A 20,164-nucleotide genomic window follows, 5' to 3' on the forward strand; every position below is an offset into this window, starting at 1 on the left:
TTCAGTGTTTATGTCATGATGGACCGAACTTCACTCCCCCAACAGCAAACTTCTTCCTCCAGACAGGCACCCACCCATCACTTTCAGAACCATATTTCCTCATCAATGCGGCTCAGTCCATTCACAACGTTTTAATTGCCCAAGGGATCCAAAAAAATTGATGGCGTGGCAATAAGAAGGTTTCAGAAACTCAGGTCTTCAGTCAAGTCAAGATAATCAATGTTACACGAACAACTAAACACCCAAGTGATTTATTTGTGCAGCTAAGACACTGTCCTTGCATGCTTTCTACATGATTTTACCCCTGTGGCTTTGGCAGAATTAGAGGCAGGGTGCTCATTCCCTCACTCTAGAGAAACCTGTGGCATCCTTTGGGTTTTGGAGTTATGTGGGCCTTGTCAAAAAAATTCCCCATCGGCATTTGTGGAGAGGAAAACGTCATGGGGAAAGAACATTGTGTCTCTCAGTCAGAGTGGGGAAGGGCAAATTCAATGAGTGGATTCACATTGAGAAGTAATCTCACTGCCGTTAGCCCTTTCTCCATCTTCCCTCTCAGGATCTCCTGCACTTCCCTGCGAACTGTGAGCCAAAGAGCTGCATTTCTATGTGGCATTCAGCCAGCAAGATGATACCTTGATGCCTTGCAAAGTGGCAGCCAGACTGACCAGGCCATTTTTGGGGGGAGCATGCACTCAGTGGCTTGTATATAACTCTCCCTCAGGTGAGCCACACTTCTAATGCCAGAGACATCAAAGCACAGCAAAGGATAGAGGTGGACTCTTCCATTTATGGGCATTCCCTTGGAGAATTCTAACAGATACTATTCCACAAGTCCATGACCCCTGAGGCTCAGCATCTGTGTCTAGCTGAGTGGAGCTCGAAGTATCCTGCACCATACAGTGGGGATTCTCCAAAGCCATTTCTGTCTCCAGCACCTGTTCCTGCTCACATATGATGTGCTTTTCACCATGTACCCTTTATCCAACTGAGATGCTGGACACTTCGAGGTTCAGGTATCTGCAATGTGCAGTTATGTAACAGTTCATTAGAGAATGCCAGTCCTTCACTGAGGTCTCCACAGCTCCCTGCCTCATCTCCTCTGCCACGTCTGGCAATGCACCTGTGGGAGATCAAAGAGATGGTGCTTAAAGTAGGTGAAATAGGATTCTAAATTAGCATATAGTGTACATTATGACATTTAATTGATTGGTGAAGTTGATTTTTGTTTTTCTTTCAAGGGATGTGGGCATCATGGGCAAGGCCATCATTTGTTGCCCAATCCTAATTGTCCTTTAACTGAGTGGCTTGTTGGGCCATTTCAGAGGACATTTAAGACCATAAGACAGAGGAACATAAATAGGCCATTCGGCCCATCGAATCTGCTCTGCCAATTACACTGGACTATACTTTGCAGCCTTATCTCCATAACCCTGGATTCCCTTACTGATTAAAAATCTGTCTATGCCAGCCTTGAACATACTTAACGACCCAGTCTCTACATCTCTGCGGTAACGAATTCCAGATTCACTACTCTCTGAGAGACAAAATTCTGCCTTATCTCTTAAATGGGCGGCCCTTTACTCTGAGATTATGCCCTCTGATCCTCTACTCCCCCACAAGAGGAAGCAACCTCTCAGCATTTACTCTGTCAACCCCCCTGGGAATCATATATGTCTCAATAAGGTCACCTCTCATTCTTCTCCAATGAGTACAGGCAAAACCTACTCAACCTATGCTCAAAAGAAAATCCTTCCATACCTGGGATCAACCTAGTGAACCTTCTCTTCTGAGTCAACCACATTTGACATGAGTGATAGTTAATTGCCAAATGGCATTGTGATATCTAAGGCTGCCTCCTGGGACTGGACTTTGCACTCTGCCACGAGCAAGTTTGAAGATAGGGGATATAACATCCAGCTAGTGGCCTGCCTGCCGCCAAAATGCCTACCCCTACCATCCCTCAATTTTATCAGTGTGTGTTTTGTGTCGGGTAGCCCACCACCCAGTGGGCCAGTTGAGGCCCTTAAGTGAACAATTAATGCCCACTTAAAAGACTCATCTTGCTGCCACCGGGAATTAATCAACAGAGGGAGGCGACCATACCAAATGCTCAGCTGAGCAAGTTTTCCTGCGCAGGCTAGTGGTGAGTGGGTTGCGATCTCTCCTTAGGAGGCTACCTGGGCTCATCAGAGCCCCCCCCCCCCCCACCCTATCTGTTAACCACTTAGATTCCACTCCCTCAATGGCCTCTCAAACCCTGGCCCCATCCCCTTTGCCCAGTGCGACCCACAAACACTGACCAAGCCCTGCTTCAGGGCCGAATGCCTCCTCAAGCCCGCAGTGCAATACTAGCATTGGCCATAGCTTCTCTATTAGCTGGCAGCTCTTTGAAGCTAGTCTATTACTGGCCAATTTCCCATTAAGTGGCTGCAGGCAGATTTAAAATCCAGCCCCTGGTTTCTGGGCCACCCCAATATCTTCTTTGGTAATGGCTTGCATTGCTGTCATGCAGCCAATCACCAGACTTCCTCCTCCATAGATGTCAGGGTCGCCATGACTGCAGCTCCAACCCCGGTTTTCTGTCTTTCCTTGGAGTTGCGGATTCTCTCTTTCTGGAAGGAGATGGGGCAGAGATTTAAAAATGTGAGGGTTAAACAATTTCTGAAGATAGAGGGTCGACATTTGATATGGGTAACTGGGGAATGGGAACAGGAGAGGCCATTGTTTATGGGTCAGTGTGAGTGCTGCCCATTGAAATGAAAATTTGAGAAGGTGGCTAGAAAGAAGAAATGAATGTGTCAGTCAGCAAAGTGCTATGCAGGACAATCCTAGGGAGATGGGAAAGTAATGGCTGTCAGCTGAGAGTTGCATGAGACTCACCTTGGCGGACCTCATGAGGTAATTGAACTGTTTCTAGCACTGGATTCTCAGCGCAACACTCCTGCTGCACACTACTTCAGCAACTTCAAGTTGTGCCTGTTTGGGAGGCTGACTGGTTTCTTCTTGCTATCCTCTTTAAAGAGGACTTCGCCTTGTCCCTTCACTGCTTGAATTCTGAACTTTACAGACAAGTCCATGATCCAGGTTCAGCCTTATCACATCCTGTATCCACACTCTTGCTCTTTGTTCCCTCACAATGAAGGTTTTTACTATTGCATTAACTGCTGCATCCCACCCATCCTCCCTGATTGGTCAGGAACCATACCTCTGGCTGCTATTTGGTTTGCTCTGAGAAAGAGCAGCCACAAAGCAAGCAAATCAGGGGGTTGGGTTTCCAACTTGGAAATGGTCCTGCCGTTGTGACAGGGACGAACCAAGATGGTAAAAATCTGTCCAAAGTGCCGAATTGTCGTTACCAAAAGGTATACCCAAATTTTAGATTTAGGCTATTGGGAGGCAGAGCTCCTCACCAACAGTGCAGACTCCTGAAAATACACCTATGTTCAGTCTTTCCATTATATGCCATCACTTTTGATCGCCTTTGTATACTTGCAACTTTTCTTTCCCAACCCCTTGCCGCCCTGAGAAAAGATCACCGGTACCCAGGGCCTAAACAGTGACAACAGCTTTTTAAAAATTGGCATTTTTGCCATTTTTGCATAAGCACTGTTTTTGGTTAGTGGTTGATGTTCTGTTCGAGGGTATTAAAAATGGATTTTATATTGAACGTTACTGAATCCCACATTCTCTCAGATTTTTAGTGGACCAAAATATTAGCATCCTGGAGTTTACTGTTGACCAGAAACTGAACTGGACTCGCCATGTAAATATTGTGGCCAGAGACTAGGAATTCTGTGAGTAACTAACCTGAGTCCCCAAAGCCTGCCAACATCTACCAGGCACAAGTCAGGAGTGTGATGGAATATTCTCCACTTGCCTCAATGAGCACAGCTCCAACAACATTCAAGAAGCTCGACACGATCCAGGTCAAAGCAACTCGCTTGATTGGCATCCATGCTTCCACCATCAATGCAAGATGGTAGCAGTGTGTATCATCTACAAGATTTACAGTAACTCACCAAGGCCCCTTCAACAGCACCTTGCAAATCTGTGACCTCTACTAACTAGAAGGACAAGGGCAGCAGATGCATGGGAACATCACACCTGCAGGTTTCGCTCCTGGCCACACACCAACCTGACTTGGAGCTATATTGCTGTTCCTGCGCTGTCAGTGGGACAAAATCCTGGAATGTTGTCCCTCACAGCACTGTTGTTTTACCTACACCACATGGCCTGCAGTAGCTCAAGAAGGCAGCTCACCACCACCATCTCAAGTCAGTTAGGAATGGTTAATAATTTCTGGCCTACTCTGTGATGGGCACATCTGGTCAAAGATTAATGAAAAAATGCAATTAAAAATTAACACATCCCATTGTTTTCAAGAGAAAACAGCAAAACTCTCAAATTTCAATACAATGCCCTTTTCTAGGACTAGAGTTTGCAACCGTTGTCTGTAAATCAAAAAAAGTTGTTTAAAACACGAATATTCAAGGGAGAGAAGTGTTTGGTCGACACAAAGCAATTAGTTTTCATAATTAATGTTTATTAAAATTGAGCAAATGTAGACATTCATTGGCGGTGTGATTAAATCTGCAGCAACACTTTCATTACTTTCCATAGAGAAGAGGATTCAGTCAATCACCAATGTCTTTCTTTTATAGTCGACTTGGAAGCATTACCGCAACACTTTTCCCCAAAGGATCTCGAAGTGTGGTGCCAAGGGATATGCCTCTCAACATTTTTGTGAAAATCATACAGTTCATTGCACAGGTATAGGAAAGATACCAAAAATTGCTATATTTATTACTTCATTCTTGAAATAGCTCTTTGACAGAGTAGATTCAAATAAATAGAAACAAGATGCATGAACTATTTTTTATACCATCAGTATCATAAGAATATGTTTGTAACCTTAATATATAAATATTTTAACAATTGCAGAATTTTTTTCAATGTGCAAATGGTTCTAGCAGGAAAATAATTTGGAAAGATTTTGCATGCCAAAATGTTAACGGTGACGAACCACACCGCTACTCATGTTGACATTTGTGCAGTCAGAACTCCCCATTTGTATACTGAATTACAGGCTAGAATTTTAGAATCCCCTGCCATGACAGTGGGTCGGCAGGAGGTGTTGGGCAGTCTGCCCGCCCTCTAATCCCACCCTTCTCTGCCTTATCGGGACCTACCAAATCAGCTCCGACAAGCCAACGCACTTTCCTATTTCTCTAGCTTCCAGTGATGCTCCTGGTGGGGTTGGCTGCAGTCCCAGAAGTTGCTGTTGTAGTTAGTGGCACCGGTGGGCCTGAAGAACTGCCAGCCATCTGATTGGCAGACTGTCCTGCCTTGGGGGACTGAAGTCACGACCTCATGCAACAAATTGCCTGCCTGCCAACAGTAAAATCTGGTTGTGGCTTCAGGGGCAGTGGAGGCAGGCTCAAACACCAACTTTCCAGCCAATGGGCAGAGCCTCTGCCTCTGCATAAAATTCTAGCCACAGAAATGAAGCACTGAACTGATTTTACTGATTAAATGTACCGTTTTTGTTTGGGTTTTGCAGCAACTGTATTTTTGTGCCATTCTCCCCAAGTGGTAGCATCAAACTAGTTTATTTCTGGTAGGTGATTGGTTGAAGAACATTAAGCAAATGTATTAGCAGGAAATATAATTCAGAAGTAAAGTAAAAATGTCATTGTAAGGCAAATAACATGACTAGATTTTCTGATATAAACATAGTTTAGATGTGAATAGCTAGTGGGTTTTATGTGCACTCAGAAGGAAATGTGCTGTTTGCAACCAATTTTCCCAAGTTAGCTCATGGGCTGGATCCTCTGCTGTCAGGATTCTCTGTTACGCCGGATGCGCATCCACACCCGGGGATTTTCCGACGGCGTGGAGCTGCCCACAATGGGGAACCATTACGCTCGACTGCAACAAGGCCAGAGAATCACGCCCATAGTCTTTCTTTATAGCCTACAAAAGCAAAATATTGCTGATGGAAATCTGAAATAAAAACAGAAAATGGTGGAATGTTGATGTTGACATACTTGTTGAGTACTTCCAGTATTTTCTGTTTTTATTTACAAAGATATGAAATAGGAGCAGAAGTAGACCACACAGAGCCTCATATCTGCTCTGCCACTCTACAAGATCATGGTCAATCTGTTTGCATTTCAAATTTTACATTTCCATCCATTCAAGATAATGTTTGATTCCCTTACCTAACAAGGATCTATCTACCTCCGCCTTAAAAATGACCTGCTTCCACCACCTCTTGAAGCAGAAAGTTTAAAGTCGCACAATTGAATGAAACAAAAACATTCTCCTCTCTGTCCTAAAAGTGTGACTTCTAATTTTCCAACAATGCCCTCTAATTTTGGACTCACTTACAAGTGGAAATATCACTTCCACGTCCATCTTGTCAAGACTGTTCTGGATATCACATAATTCAGTCAAGTTACCCCTCATTCTTCTGAACTCCAGTGAAAACGAGCCCAGTCTGTCCAACCTAACCTCATAAGATGTTATAGGCCAGGGTTTAGAAAACTTCAAAGTATATCATGGAGTTCACCTGAACCACAACTGTTTATTGATTTTGGTTACAAGGAGCACAAGGGCCTTAAGCATTTTTAATCAAAAACAAAGTTTATTCTATGAATTTAGTTAACAAAACATTTTTATAAACACACACAATAAGCATTTTTATCAACTACAAACATAAATACCCCACACAGCTACAGTAATCTACTTATAACCCTTCATGAATTATCCTTATCTGTTAATAACAACAACCCATAAACCAGAAAACCCTTTTACCAAAACAGTATTTTTGAAATCCTTCTAGAAAGCAGTTATTTCTTTTAAGTTATCAAGTGACCTGGAAATACCTTTTAACATGCAGAGAGAGAGAGACAAGACAAGACTTCTCTGTCTGAATCCAGCATCCAAATGTGAAAACGAAAGCAAAAAACTCAGAGCCACAAAACAGCCCAAACCAAAACGAAAGTAAAACCCAGAGCCACGGCCCAGCTCCACCCACACAATGATATCACTGAAGCCATTTGATAAGACAAAACATTTCTTAAAGGGACACTCCCATGACAAAGACATCCCACTCATTTCTGGTATCAATCTAGTAAACCTTCTCTGAACCGTCTCCAACTCATTTACATTCTTACTTAAATAAGGAGACCAAACCTGCACACAGTATTCGAGATGCGATCTCACCAATTCCCTGTATAACTGAAGTTGACATCTTTACTTTTATTTTCAATTCCTCTTGTAATAAAGGATAGCATTCCATTAGCCTTCTTAATTACTTGCTGTACAAGCATACTAACTTTTTGTGATTCATGTACTAGAACATGTAGATCCTTCTGCAAGGGGATTTTCACAGTAGATTTATTGCAGTGTTAGTGTAAGCCTACTTGTGACACTAATAAAGATTATTATTATTATTATTAACTTGGAATCCTGCAGCCGTTATCCATTTAAGTAATGATCTGCATTTGAACAAATTCACATGTTTGATTTTAAAGAAATATAAGAAATATTTTTTCACTTATCAGGAGCGACTAGATTTTGCGATGAAGGAAATCATATATGACCTTCTTAGTGTCGGAAAGTCACCAAAGACCTTCAGTCTAAATCCTGAGGTACTTATTGCTTTCTTTCACTGTAGTATTTTGTTAATTTAAGGTTTTTAGTAGAAAGGGTGGTTGCAAGTATATTGAAAAAATCTGTCTTCTGTGCTAGTGATTTTAATTTCAAATTAATGTCAAAAAATATTAAAGTATTGAATAACAATATTTGTCAGTTTTGTACCATGGAAATAAATTATAAATTGATGTAATTGAGAGTGTGGCACCTTCAAAATCCTTGGTTCCATAACCAACTGAGGCTCCATAACCAACTGCATTTTGTCAGACTGCCTAGCTGGGATCAAGTTGCAATGAATTAGAACTTTCTCAAGTTAAATATTGGAAAATTGAATGCATTTTATATGGATAACACTCAAAACACAAGTTTCTTTCCCTGCTGCTTGACCCAAACATGACACCATGGGCTGAATTTTTCGGCAGGCGTCAAGACTAACATTGGAATGATTTGGAAGCCCGACCCTGCATGCCGTCCCCATCCCTGGCGCAGTCTCCTAAGAGATGGCCTCCTAACTGACAGTCTCTGCTTTTACTGCCTTATTCAGCATTGCAGACAATTCCTGAGGCAAGTGGCCTGACCGGAAGAATTGCAGCACATGCCAGCTAGCAGACCCAATGGCTGAGGTGGATGCTGCTGAGACAGAAAGGCATTCATAAGGGTTCCTCAACATGAAGGCTCTCTCATATCTTTCAATGTTGAGGATGAAGAGGCCCACAGCTGCTAAGGCTACAAGATGTGGAAAGCTGGCCATAGATACAGCCTTTCATCCTAACAGCTCCTTCATTTGGGAATGGAGCCTCTCGCACAAATTGCTCCACCTTCGGTGTTCCACCAGGAAGCTTTATCCAAAGAGCTGCCGACTGCTCACTCAGAGTCACTCCAATGCTACAAAACTTCTGTTTGTCTTCAAAAAATAGCTCCTAGTTGGCTGCCCAACTCGGTGGACTGTGTGGTAGTTGGATCTAGTACCTAAAAGGTTAACATGAGACTGAGTACAATGCCACTCACGTGGTGATGTAAGAAAGCACATGACCTAGAGCTAGGTCCAGTCTAGGGATGAGTACAGTAATGTGTAAGGATCTAGTATTGGGATGGCTCCATTACTACTGTAAGTATGTACATGGTAAGTATTGATAATAAAGACATCTTTATAACTTGTACAAGACTGCTTCATGGTGACCGAGCAATATCCTTCAAAGTGTAGTGACAACAGAATATATCGTGGTACCAGCAGTAGGATTCATCAGAATGGGCTTTGTTCCCTCGGTGGCAGGAGGTTTCAGTCAAACATCCCACCATGATTTCCCTCTATTTTCCCAACCCCTCTCATTTCAAAATCCATCTCCACAGAACCAGAAAGGTTTGGTCCGCTGCTTCACGATTTTGGCTTCCTTTGCCTATACCACCTGGAGCTCTTCTCTTGTTAGCAGGTCGTTTGGCCTTATTGGTCAAGAATTTTCTTCCGAAACTACTTTACTTGGTGTCCCTCTACCTTTTAGCTGTTACTTTCTCTCTTATCCTTGGTCCCCCATTTCAATTGAATCAGCTTTCTTAAAAGTGCAGATTCACTCTGAGTCAGCTATCCTCTCAGGATTTATTGTTAGTTTTTTGTCACGAAAAATGGGTTTTGATATTTAAATTATGACTAAGCTGCATTGAATCCAAGAAAATAATTGACATAAAATAGACAACATTTTCTAGAAATCGATATAACGCTTCGGACAACCATAAAAGATTGCCATATATTGGCATAATAATGGGTGTAATTTTAATCCTGACTTATATAAATCAAGGAAGGTTGTTATTCCATACCAAAATATTAACTCCGTGTACTTCCACAATGTACTTTGCAGAGAATGAACATTGGTTTGAGAGCCTTTCTTGTGGTTGCTGACAATCTGCAACAGAAGGATGGGGAGCCACCAATGCCGAACACCGGAGCTGTACTCCCTTCTGGCAACACACTGAGAGTGAAGAAAACTTACTTGAGTAAAACTCTGACAGAGGAAGAAGCAAAAATGATAGGTCAGTCATAAGTTTTAATACTAAAAAAGTTATATTTTTTGCTAGCAGTGGGATGGAATTTTTGGGCTACAGCAGAAGACTAAGGAAATTCATGTTGAAATTTTAAAATAAAGTTTCCAACAAGTTAAATACCATTCGCTGAAGGTAAGCATGAAGGTGCAGCAGGCGAATGGTATGTTGGCCTTCATTGCAGGAGGTTTTGAGTATAGAAGCAGGGATGTGTTGCTGCAATTGTACAGTGCCTTGGTGAGGCCACACTTGGAGTATTGTGTGCAGTTTTGGTCTCCTTCTCTGAGGAAGGATGTTCTTGCTTTTGAGGGAGTGCAGCAAAGGTTTACCAGACTGATTCCAGGGATGGCGGGACTGTCATATGAGGAGAGATTGACTAGGTTGGGATTGTTCTCGCTGGAGTTCAGAAGAATGAGGGGGGATCTCAGAGAGATCCAGAACCACGGGCGAAATTCTCCGGAAACGGCGCGATGTCCGCCGACTGGCGGCCAAAACGGCGCAAATCAGACGGGCATCGCGCCGCCCCAAAGGTGCGGAATGCTCCACATCTTTGGGGGCCGATCCCCAACCTTAAGGGGCTAGGTCGGCGCCGGACGAATTTCCGCCCCGCCAGCTGGCGGAAAAGGCCTTTGGTGCCCCGCCAGCTGGCACGGAAATGACATCTCCGGGCGGCGCATGCGCGGGAGCGTTAGCGGCCACTGACCGCATTCCCGCGCATGCGCAGTGGAGGGAGTCTCTTTCGCCTCCGCCATGGTGGAGACCGTGGCGGAGGCGGAAGGGAAAGAGTGCCCCCACGGCACAGGCCCGCCCGCGGATCGGTGGGCCCCGATCGCGGGCCAGGCCACCGTGGGGGCACCCCCCGGGGCCAGATCGCCCCGTGCCCCCACCAGGACCCCGGAGCCCGCCCGCGTCGCCTTGTCCCGCCGGTAAGGTAGGTGGTTTAATTTACGGCGGTGGGACAGGCATTTTAGCGGCGGGACTTTGGCCCATCCGGGCCGGAGAATCGCGCGGGGGGGCCGCCAACTGGCGCGGCGCGATTCCCGCCTCCGCCGAATCTCCGGTGCCGGAGACTTCGGCAACCGGCGGGGGCGGGATTCACACCAGCCCCCGGCGATTCTCCGACCCGGCGGGGGGTCGGAGAATCTCGCCCCTGGTCACAACCTGAGGATTCAGGGTGAACCATTTTGGACAGAGATAAGGAGACACTTCTTCGCACAAAGAGTGGTGAGCCTGTGGAATTCATTACCACAGGAAGTAGTTGATGCTAAAACTTTGAATATATTCAAGAGGCAGCTGGATATAGCAATTGGGAAGAATGGGATCAAAGGCAATGGGGAGAAAGCAGAATTAGGCTATTGAGTTGGATGATCAGCCATGATCGTGGTGAATGGCGGAGCAGGCGCGAAGGGCCAAAAGGCCTCTTCCTACTCCTATCTTCTATGTATCTATGTAATACCAATTGCATTCTAAAATATTTTCTACAGACGTAATAAAATTACTAATTTGGATATTGAATTCAAGTAGGCTTACATTAACACCGCATGAAGTTACTGTGAAAATCCACTAGCCGCCACACTCCGGCGCCTGTTCGGATACACTGAGGGAGAATTCAGAATGTCCAATTCACCCAACAAGCACATCTTTCGGGACTTATGGGAGGAAACTGGAGCAGACAGTGACCTAAGCCAGGCATTGAACCCAAGTCCCAGGCGCTGTGAAGCAACTATGCTAACCACTATGCTAAAGCTGGTCATATGGAACAGCAAAGAGATTTGGGAGTTGTTGTTCACAATACTCACGAGGGCTGGATTCTCCGTTTGGGAGACTATTTCTTCCGGCCGGAGCTGAATTGTGAAATGAAATAAATCGCTTATTGTCACAAGTAGGCTTCAATGAAGTTACTGTGAAAAGCCCCTTTTTGCCAGTTTTACAGTCCACTTGGGGTTGTAAAGCGGGATGCAATTCAGTGTTCCATACCATGCAAATTTATGCATGGAATGGATTACGGGGGATTCCCAGGCAATCCTGCTATCGGGCTGCCATTTTGAGCGAGTGGCCTGAAAGCAAGGTCCTGTGGCTGGGCACCCCTACCCCCTTACCGCAAACTCCCCCTCCGGTTCCGGTTCCCTGAAAAGGGAGACGCCTGTAACAGGGACTCCTTCAATGGGGGATTTCCCCACAGGGATGCCTGTAATTGAGGAACACCTGTGCCCCGCCCCCCCACCCCCACCCACCCCCAGAAAAGGAAAAGGTACCCCTGTCTGTAAGCTAGAGAGCAGTCCAGATAGGGGCAGTGGGAAGCATTATTGCTCTAATACTTACCTTGCAGCTCCAGGTGTCCATTCCTCGAAGGGGAGCAGCTGTGCCTGTGTCTGGCTCCCACAGGTGCATTAGTTGCAAGCCATTCATAGCTTTCAAGTAGTGGTCTGTGATTGACAGCTTCTACAAACTATTTGCAGCTTTGATCCATTCACATCCCTTCATGGTTCAGTGGTCTAAGCTGTGAAACCTCAATGTTTGTAACCATTGTCCACGTAGAATCATAGAATCCCTATAGGGCAGAAGGAGGCCAATCGACCCATCGGGTCTGCACCGCCCCTTCAAAACAGCACATGATCCATGTCCACTCTCCATCCACCCCACCCTATCCTGCACATCTCTGGATACTAAGAGGCAATTTAGCATCGTCAATCCACCTAGCCCGCACATCTTTGGACTGTGGGAGGAAATCGGAGCACCCAGAGGAAACCCACGCAGACACGGGGAGAATGTGAAAACTCCACACAGACAGTGATCCAAGGCCGGAATTGAACGTGGGTCCCTGGCGCTGTGAGGCAGCAGTGCTAACCTCTGCCACCGTGCCGCTTTTAGTATCAAAGAGATGTCTGTGCATTCCAAGCACAAAGTACATCCAATTACTCAATCGTGTGATTTCATTGCACTTACCATTAGGCTTATTTAATTAGGCGGACGTTGCTTTCACCGGCGCACGGGAGTCAATGGCTGCGCCTGCGAGACCTTGCACTGATTTCCACAAATGTGGACCAGGTGTGACGGCATCTTGGGGGGTTTCGACGGCCATTAAAGACTTCCGGGTGGTCGGGAACAGGACAGGCTGGTACCCGGCACACCCCTGGCAACTTGGCACTGCAGGGGTGTCAGGCTGACAGTGCACGGATGCCAGGTTGGCAGTTCCAAGGGTCAGGCCAGGGGGGGGCATGCCCATAAAAGCAGGGGTGAGAGAGGGTTTGAGAGCCCTCGAAAAGGTTGGGGGGGGGGGGGGGAAGGGGGTGATCCTGAAAGCTGGGGAGGGTGGTACGAGACTGAAAAGGTGGGATGGGAGGGTCTAGGAATTGGGGCAGCCTTCCAAAATGATGCCCTGATCTGGACCAGCTGGTGAGATCAACTGCCTTTAAGTGTGGTCTCAACGAAGCTAAAAAAAAGTCAAAAGAATGGCGGGATGATTCTGAGCCGCGAAACACCCCGCCAAATACGCCCAAAAGCGGACTTTTAACTTTTTTCTCTGAATCACACCCAGAGATGTTAAAAGTTGCCATTTAGGCCCGTATTTTCGACTCCGCGAAGAAGTTCTTGGTCGTGGCCGAAATCCTGGAATTGAACAGACTGTCAAAGTACCGCCCCGAACCGCGCATTTCCTCTTTGTGGGGACAGGACCGGGTTTCGCACATCCATTCAAATCACCAGCTGCTTCCACTGCTGCATGAAGCACGATGTACGCAGAGCAATGTGGTTGACTCTGAATGCCACTCAGCTTTATTCAACGGCTACAAAGAAAATAGAAAAGAATGAAACCGGACGGGTCATCCAGCATCAACCTAGGCATCGGAAACGACAATGGCAAACCCAGCTTTGTCGACTCTGCAAATTTCTCCTTGCTAATATCTGGGGGCTTGTCCCAAAATTGAGGAGTTGTTTTACAGACAAGTCAAGGAACAGGCTGAGTTAGTCATACTTACAGAATCATACTTTACAAATAATGTCCCAGACAGCACCATCCATCATTCCTGTCCCACCAGCACAGTGGTACACATTGGGAGGGGATTGACCTGGCAGACCTGAACATCAACTCTAGACCCCATGAAGTTTCATAGATTTTCATTTATAGATTTCATAGAATTTACAGTACAGATGGAGGCTATTCGGCCCATCGAGTCTGCACCGGCCCTTGAAAAGAGAACCCTACCCAAGCCCACACCTCCACCCTATCCTCGTAACCCCACTAACCTTTTTTTTGGACACTAAGGGCAATTTAGCATAGCCAATCCACCTAGCCTGCACATCTTTGGACTGTGGGAGAAAACCAGAGCACACGGAGGAAACCGACGCAGACATGGGGAGAACGTGCAGACTCCACACTTGACATCAAGGCTGCATTGACAGAATTTGGTATCAAGGAGTCCCTGCAAAACTGGAGTTGATGGGAATTTGGTTGGAGTCATATCTGGCATAAAGGACAGTGGTTGTGGCGGTTGGAGGTCAATCAACTCAGCTCCAGGACATCACTGCAGGAGTTCCTCAGGGTAGTGTCCGAGGCTCAACCATCTACAGCTGATTCAAAAATGACTATCCTTCCATCATAAGGTCAGAAGTGGGGATGTTCACAGATGACTGCACAATGTTCTACACCATTCGCGACTCCTCAGAAACTGAAGCTGTCCATGTCCAAATGCAGCAAGACCAGGACAATATCTAGGCTTGGGCTGACAAGTGATAAGTAACAATTGTCATCTCCGACAAGACCCCTTGACATTCAAAAGCATTACCATCACTGTATCCCCCACTATCAAAATCCTGGGGATTACCCATGACCAGAAACTGAATGGGATTAGCCATATAAATACTGTGGCTATAAGAGCAAGTCAGAGGCTAGGAACCCTGTGGAAATTAACTCGCCTCCTTACTCTGCAAAGTCTGTCCACCATCTACAAGGCACAAGTCAGGATTGTGATTGAATACTCTCCACTTGCCTCTCCACTCCATCCCCAAAAGCACTGTGGGTATACCTACGCCTCAGGGACTCAGCGGTTCAAGAAGGCAGCTCACTACCACCTTCTCGAGAAATTAAGGACGGGCAGCGATGACCATATATGAATTTCTTAAAAATCCATGCCGAGGTCAAGTGGAGGTCTGTTTTCTGTGCATTTCATTTGGAGAGCCAGAGTACCCCTTGGATAGGTGAGGTATCCTTATGAATGTATATTGAATTTTTCATTTTGTGTCCCAGAAGTGCCAGGACCCTAACTCCCACAGTCCTTTCGTGACCCAAGGGAGGCTGGTCTGCCAGGGCAGTTTTTTACTGCCTGATCTGATCTCTTGCAAGCAGATGCAAGGGAGAAACTAGTGCTCTGGGAGTGTGCACAGCGCTTCATCCAAGGAATCATAGAGGATGGGCATGGCACTTCCTCACATAGAGCGAGTAGAAGTTAATCAACATGAGCACCCAAAGCTCAAAGGAAAGGCCCACGGTCATGTGGAAAAGGCAGAGGCACAAGCACCAGGAGAAAGAGGAGGAGAGGGAGGACAACCAGGTTCTACTCTGTGAGGAAAGTGTCCAGAATGAGAACATCATACCTTAACATGACGGAAACCCAATGCCGAAGAAGACCCGGGTTGCAGGGTGCATGAGCAACTCGAGCTGCAATCCATTGACCCCCGTTCCCTGCCAGTGGCTGTGAAGGATTCGTCACACTGAATTTCAATGACTTAGGCTCTTCCCAGGGTTTACAAGGGGACCTGGCTGATGTATCCCAGTCAACTGCGCATAGATGCATTAAGGAAGTGACTAACATCCTGTTTGCTCACAACGGGGAGCAGATTTGTTTCCTCATGGATCTTGATTCTCAAGAGTCAATTGCAGGCTTCCCTCAGGTGCAAAGAATTATTTGCTGCACTCACATTGCAATAAACGCCTAACTTAGCGTAAAGTCACCATTGTGAATTGCAGGTAATTTCACTCCACCGGTTTGTGACCACAGTAAGGTTTTTTTTCAAGGATGCACAAGGTTCCTGGGCAGCTGCCACGGCTCCTTCACACTAAGGAATTCAAATCTTCAGGGGAAAAACTGATTGAAATGAAAATCGTTTAGTTTCACAAGTAGGCTTCAATGAAGTTACTGTGAAAAGCCCCTTGTCACCACATTCCGGCGCCTGTTCGAGGACATGTGGAAAAGGCAGAGGCACAAGCACCAGGAGAAAGAGGAGGAGAGGGAGGATGCCCGGATTAGAGTCATACCTCGCATAAAAGTAGATGCTTGTCGTTTTAACTCGCGTTTGTCCATGTGATGTCCCTAAAGGACGCAAGTGAACCAGATGGAATTTTACGATAATCAATAATAGATCTCTTTGATGCCACACTCAGTCAAATGCTATCTTGCTGTCAAGGGCAGTTACTCTCACCTCACCTCTGGTGTTCAGCTCTTTTGTCCCTGTTCAGACCAAGGCTGTAATGGAGTCAGATGCCAAACGGCCCTAGCGGAACACGAGCTGAGCATTAGTGAGCAGGTTATTGCTGTGTAAATGCTGCTTGAGTGGTCAGTAACCCTTTTCATCATTTTGCTGATGATTGAGACTGTTGGGGAAATAATTGACTGGGTTGGATGTGTCCTGCTTTTTGTGTAGAGGACATATCTGGACAATTTATAATGCTAGGAACCTCTGGAGGAGGCCAAGAGTGGTCATCAACCTGGCACTTCTGGCTGAAGATGTTTGCGAATTATGCAACTTTACTTTTGCACTGATGTGCTAAACTCCCCCATCATTGAAGATTGGGATATTTGTGGATCTTCCTCCTCTGGTTAGCTGTTTAATTGTCCACCGCCATTCATAACTGGATGTGACAGGAATGCAGAGCTCCGATTTGATCTGTTGGTTTTGGGATTGCTTAGCTCTGTTTATTATCTTTTTATCTGTTTATTGTAGGACATGGGCAGCACGCTGGCACAGTGGTTAGCACTGCTGCCTCACAGCACCAGGGATCCGGGTTCAATTCCTGCCGTGGGTCTTTGTGGAGTTTGCACATTCTGCCCGGTTTGTATGGGTATCTTTTGGGTGCTCCGGTTTCCCCCATAGTCCAAAGATGCGCAGGTTAGGTGGATTGGCCATGATCAATGGGTAGGGTTATGGGGATAGTGCAGGGGAGTAGGTCTAGGTAGAGTGCTCTTTTGGGGGGTTGGTGCAGACTCAACGGGCCAAATGGTCTCCTTCTGCACTGTAAGGAGTCTATGGATATTGCATGTTGTTCCCGCAGTTTGGAATGCAAGTAGTTCTGTGTTGAAGCCTCACCAGGTGGCATTGCTACACAACAAGATAGAAACTATGATGAATGTGTGGAGTCGAGATTTCACCCATGGCCAGGATTCTCCGTTGGGAAACTATGCTCTCCCACCAGAGATGGATCGCAAATCTAGAAGCGATTCACAATCCCTTACCACGCCAATTTAGGCATGGCGGGGATTGTGAGGGATTCCCTCGTGAATCGGACTATGGGGCTGCCAATTTTTTTTAACTGCAGCTGCCACCGCATTCCAGGCAGAATTAGTTACATGGCTTTGGGGTCTCCTACCCACTCTGTGGTATATGGTGCCCCACCTTTCCTCTGCGGTGGCCAGAAGCCTGTTCAGGTCTCCCTCCAAGAAGTAAGGAGCAGCTCTCTGGGCTGTCATTTTCCTGGCTTGACTGTGTGAGTGGGTCAAACGTTCTGGTTTATTGTCAGACAGTTGCCAAGGAAAAGGATGGAGTTGGTATTTCAGGAAAAGAGTTTGGATATGGCACCAAACAATAACATCAGTCTTCCCACTATTGGAGGAAAATGAAAGAAAAATGGAAAAAAAAACATTCGTTTTTTTTCAGGTCCCGGTGGAAGCAAGCTGTCCTGGAAGAGGTGTAAGACAGATTCCTTAACCTGTGAACTAGCATGACAGCCATGAATGTTACTCATGCTGTTTGAAGGAAGGTTACACAGATGTTACACTAAGACTGCTGAACAGTGTCACATCAGCACCAATTCCATCACCATCCTTCGCCACTGGCTGAACCAGATTGTTCGCAATTCCAGCGACCGCTTTGAATTTATTTTTATAGTGCATTAAAACTTAATTGCAGTAAAATAACATTTTCTAGCAGTGCCTTAATGGTATAGGTGCTGCAGGTAGCAAGGACATTCAGGGTCAATGCTTCAGGTTAATGAAGTCTGTCAAATGTATTCTAAAGGTATATTTTACCCTCAACTCAACAGGAATATCTCTGTACTATCCACAACTAAGAAAAGCCCTAGATAGCATCTTAAGGCACCTCGACAAAGAGGTTGGACGTTGTATGATGTTGACCAATACACAGATATTGAACAAAGAGCCGGAAGACATGATCACGTAAGCAAGAATTCCGTTTTGAGTTAATAGTCAAAGGGTGAAGCTGATTTTATGTACAGGTGTACATCAGTTCCAAATGGTTCAAAACTGGTGGAAAGATCATTTAGAATAATCACATGCTAATAGCAATAAATTTTTGTGGTCAAGTTATTTGAGTAGTTCAAGATGCAGATTTGAACATTTGCAAGGAGTGCACTAGTACCCAATTCTTTTCTTACAATTAAGGGGCAATTTATTGTGGCCAATCCACCTACTCTGCACATCTTTGGGTTATGGGGGCGAGACCCACACAGATACAGGGAGAATGTATAAAAACTCCACATGGACAGTGACCCGGGGCCTGGATCGAACCTGGGTCCTCGGCTGCATGAGGCAGCAGTACTAACCACTGCGCCAACATCCATTATCGAGGACTTCATAGCGGAACATTTAGAAAGCTGTGGCAGGATCAGTCAGTCACCTTGGATTTATGAAGGGAAAATCATGCTTGACAAATCTGTTAGAATTCTTTGAAGATGTAACCAGTACAGTTGACAAGGGAGAGCCAGTCGATGTGGCATATTTGGACTTTCAGAAGGCGTTTGACAAAGTCCCGCGTAAGTGATTATTGTGCAAAATTAAAGCGCATGGGATTGGGGGAAATGTATTGAGGTGGATAGAATACTGGTTGACAGAGAGGAAACAAAGAGTAGGAATTAATGGGTCCTTTTCAAATTGGCAAGCAGTAACTAGTGGGGTACCACAGGGATCGGTGCTGGGACCCCAGCTATTCACAATATAAATGATTTGGATGAGGGAACAAAATGTAACATCTCAAAATTTTCAGATGATACCAAGTTGGGTGGGAGGGTGAACTGTGACGAGGATGCAGGGATCCTACATCATGATCTGGTCAGGTTGGGCGAGTGGGCAGATCAATGGCAGGTGCAGCATAGTTCGGATAAGTGTGAGGTTATTCACTTTGCCTTCAGATTACTGCTTGAATGTTTGTAAATTGGGAGAGGAGAGTGTGCAGTGGGACCTGGGCGTCCTTGTGCACCAGTCGCTGAAGATAAGCATGCAGGCGCAGCAGGCGGTAAAGAAGGCTAATGGTATGTTGGCCTTTATTGCGAGAGGTTTCGAGTATAGAAGCAGGGATGTGTTGCTGCAATAATACAGGGCCTTGGTGAGGCCACACCTGGAGTATTGTGTGCAGCTTTGGTCTCCTCTCTGAAGAAGGATGTTTTTGCTCTCGAGGGAGTACAGCGAAGGTTTACCAGACTGATTCCAGGGATGGTGGGACTATCATATGAGGAGAGATTGACTAGGTTGGAATTGTTCTCACTGAGTTCAGAAGAATGAGGGGGGATCCCATAGAGACTTATAAAATTCTAATGGGACTAGACAGGGTAGATGCAGTGAAGATGTTACCAATGATAGGTGTGTCCAGAACCAGGGGTCACAGTCTGAGGATTCAGGGTAAACCATTTCAGACAGAGATAAGGAGACATTTCTTTACCGAAAGAGTGGTGAGCCTGTGGAATTCATTGCCACAGGAAGTAGTTGATGCTAAAACATTGAATATATTCAAGATGCGGCTAGATATAGCACTTGGAGAGAATGGGATCAGAGGCCATTGGGAGAAAGCAGGATTAGGCTATTGAGTTGGATGATCAGCCATGATAGTGATGAATGGCGGAGCAGGCTCGAAGGGCCAAAAGGTCTCCTCCTGCTCCTTTCTTCTGTGTATCTATGTATGTAACATGCCGCCCCATAAGGAATGCACTAATGATTGGAATGGAAAATTACATGGTGTTGACATTTTGAGTGAAAATTAAAGGGAAGTGGCGATAGACCACAGCTTACTGTCATTGACTGTCCCAGCACAAAGCATTTGAGATTTTACAAACAATTCTTCTGTTAACAATATCTTTTTTTTTTTAAATATTTTTGTTCAAGATATTTGGCATTTTACACAACAGACACTGAAAAATTATCCCCACCAACCTATCCCATATGTCCTTTTATTCAAATGCCCGATTTCCCCCCCCCCACACACACTTTTTTACCCCTCCCCTCCCACTTGCTGATGTTATGGGCCAGGG

The 20,164-nt window shown here is 45.6% G+C and overlaps 1 protein-coding gene across 6 annotated transcripts in view; it reads left to right on the forward strand.

The window, feature by feature from the left end:
- The window catches only part of LOC140391931 (protein furry homolog), a 790,380-nt gene that overhangs the window by 376,296 nt on the left and 393,920 nt on the right, over positions 1-20,164 (forward strand). For all 6 annotated transcript variants that reach the window (XM_072476991.1, XM_072476992.1, XM_072476988.1 and 3 more), the window contains 4 exons: positions 4,662-4,770; positions 7,569-7,655; positions 9,513-9,684; positions 17,948-18,080. In XM_072476991.1, the coding sequence (XP_072333092.1) occupies positions 4,662-4,770; positions 7,569-7,655; positions 9,513-9,684; positions 17,948-18,080 (501 nt within the window). The remainder of the gene's footprint in view (positions 1-4,661; positions 4,771-7,568; positions 7,656-9,512; positions 9,685-17,947; positions 18,081-20,164) is intronic.

This window comes from Scyliorhinus torazame, chromosome 15 (assembly GCF_047496885.1).
Source record: "Scyliorhinus torazame isolate Kashiwa2021f chromosome 15, sScyTor2.1, whole genome shotgun sequence".
Taxonomy (NCBI): Eukaryota; Metazoa; Chordata; class Chondrichthyes; order Carcharhiniformes; family Scyliorhinidae; genus Scyliorhinus; species Scyliorhinus torazame.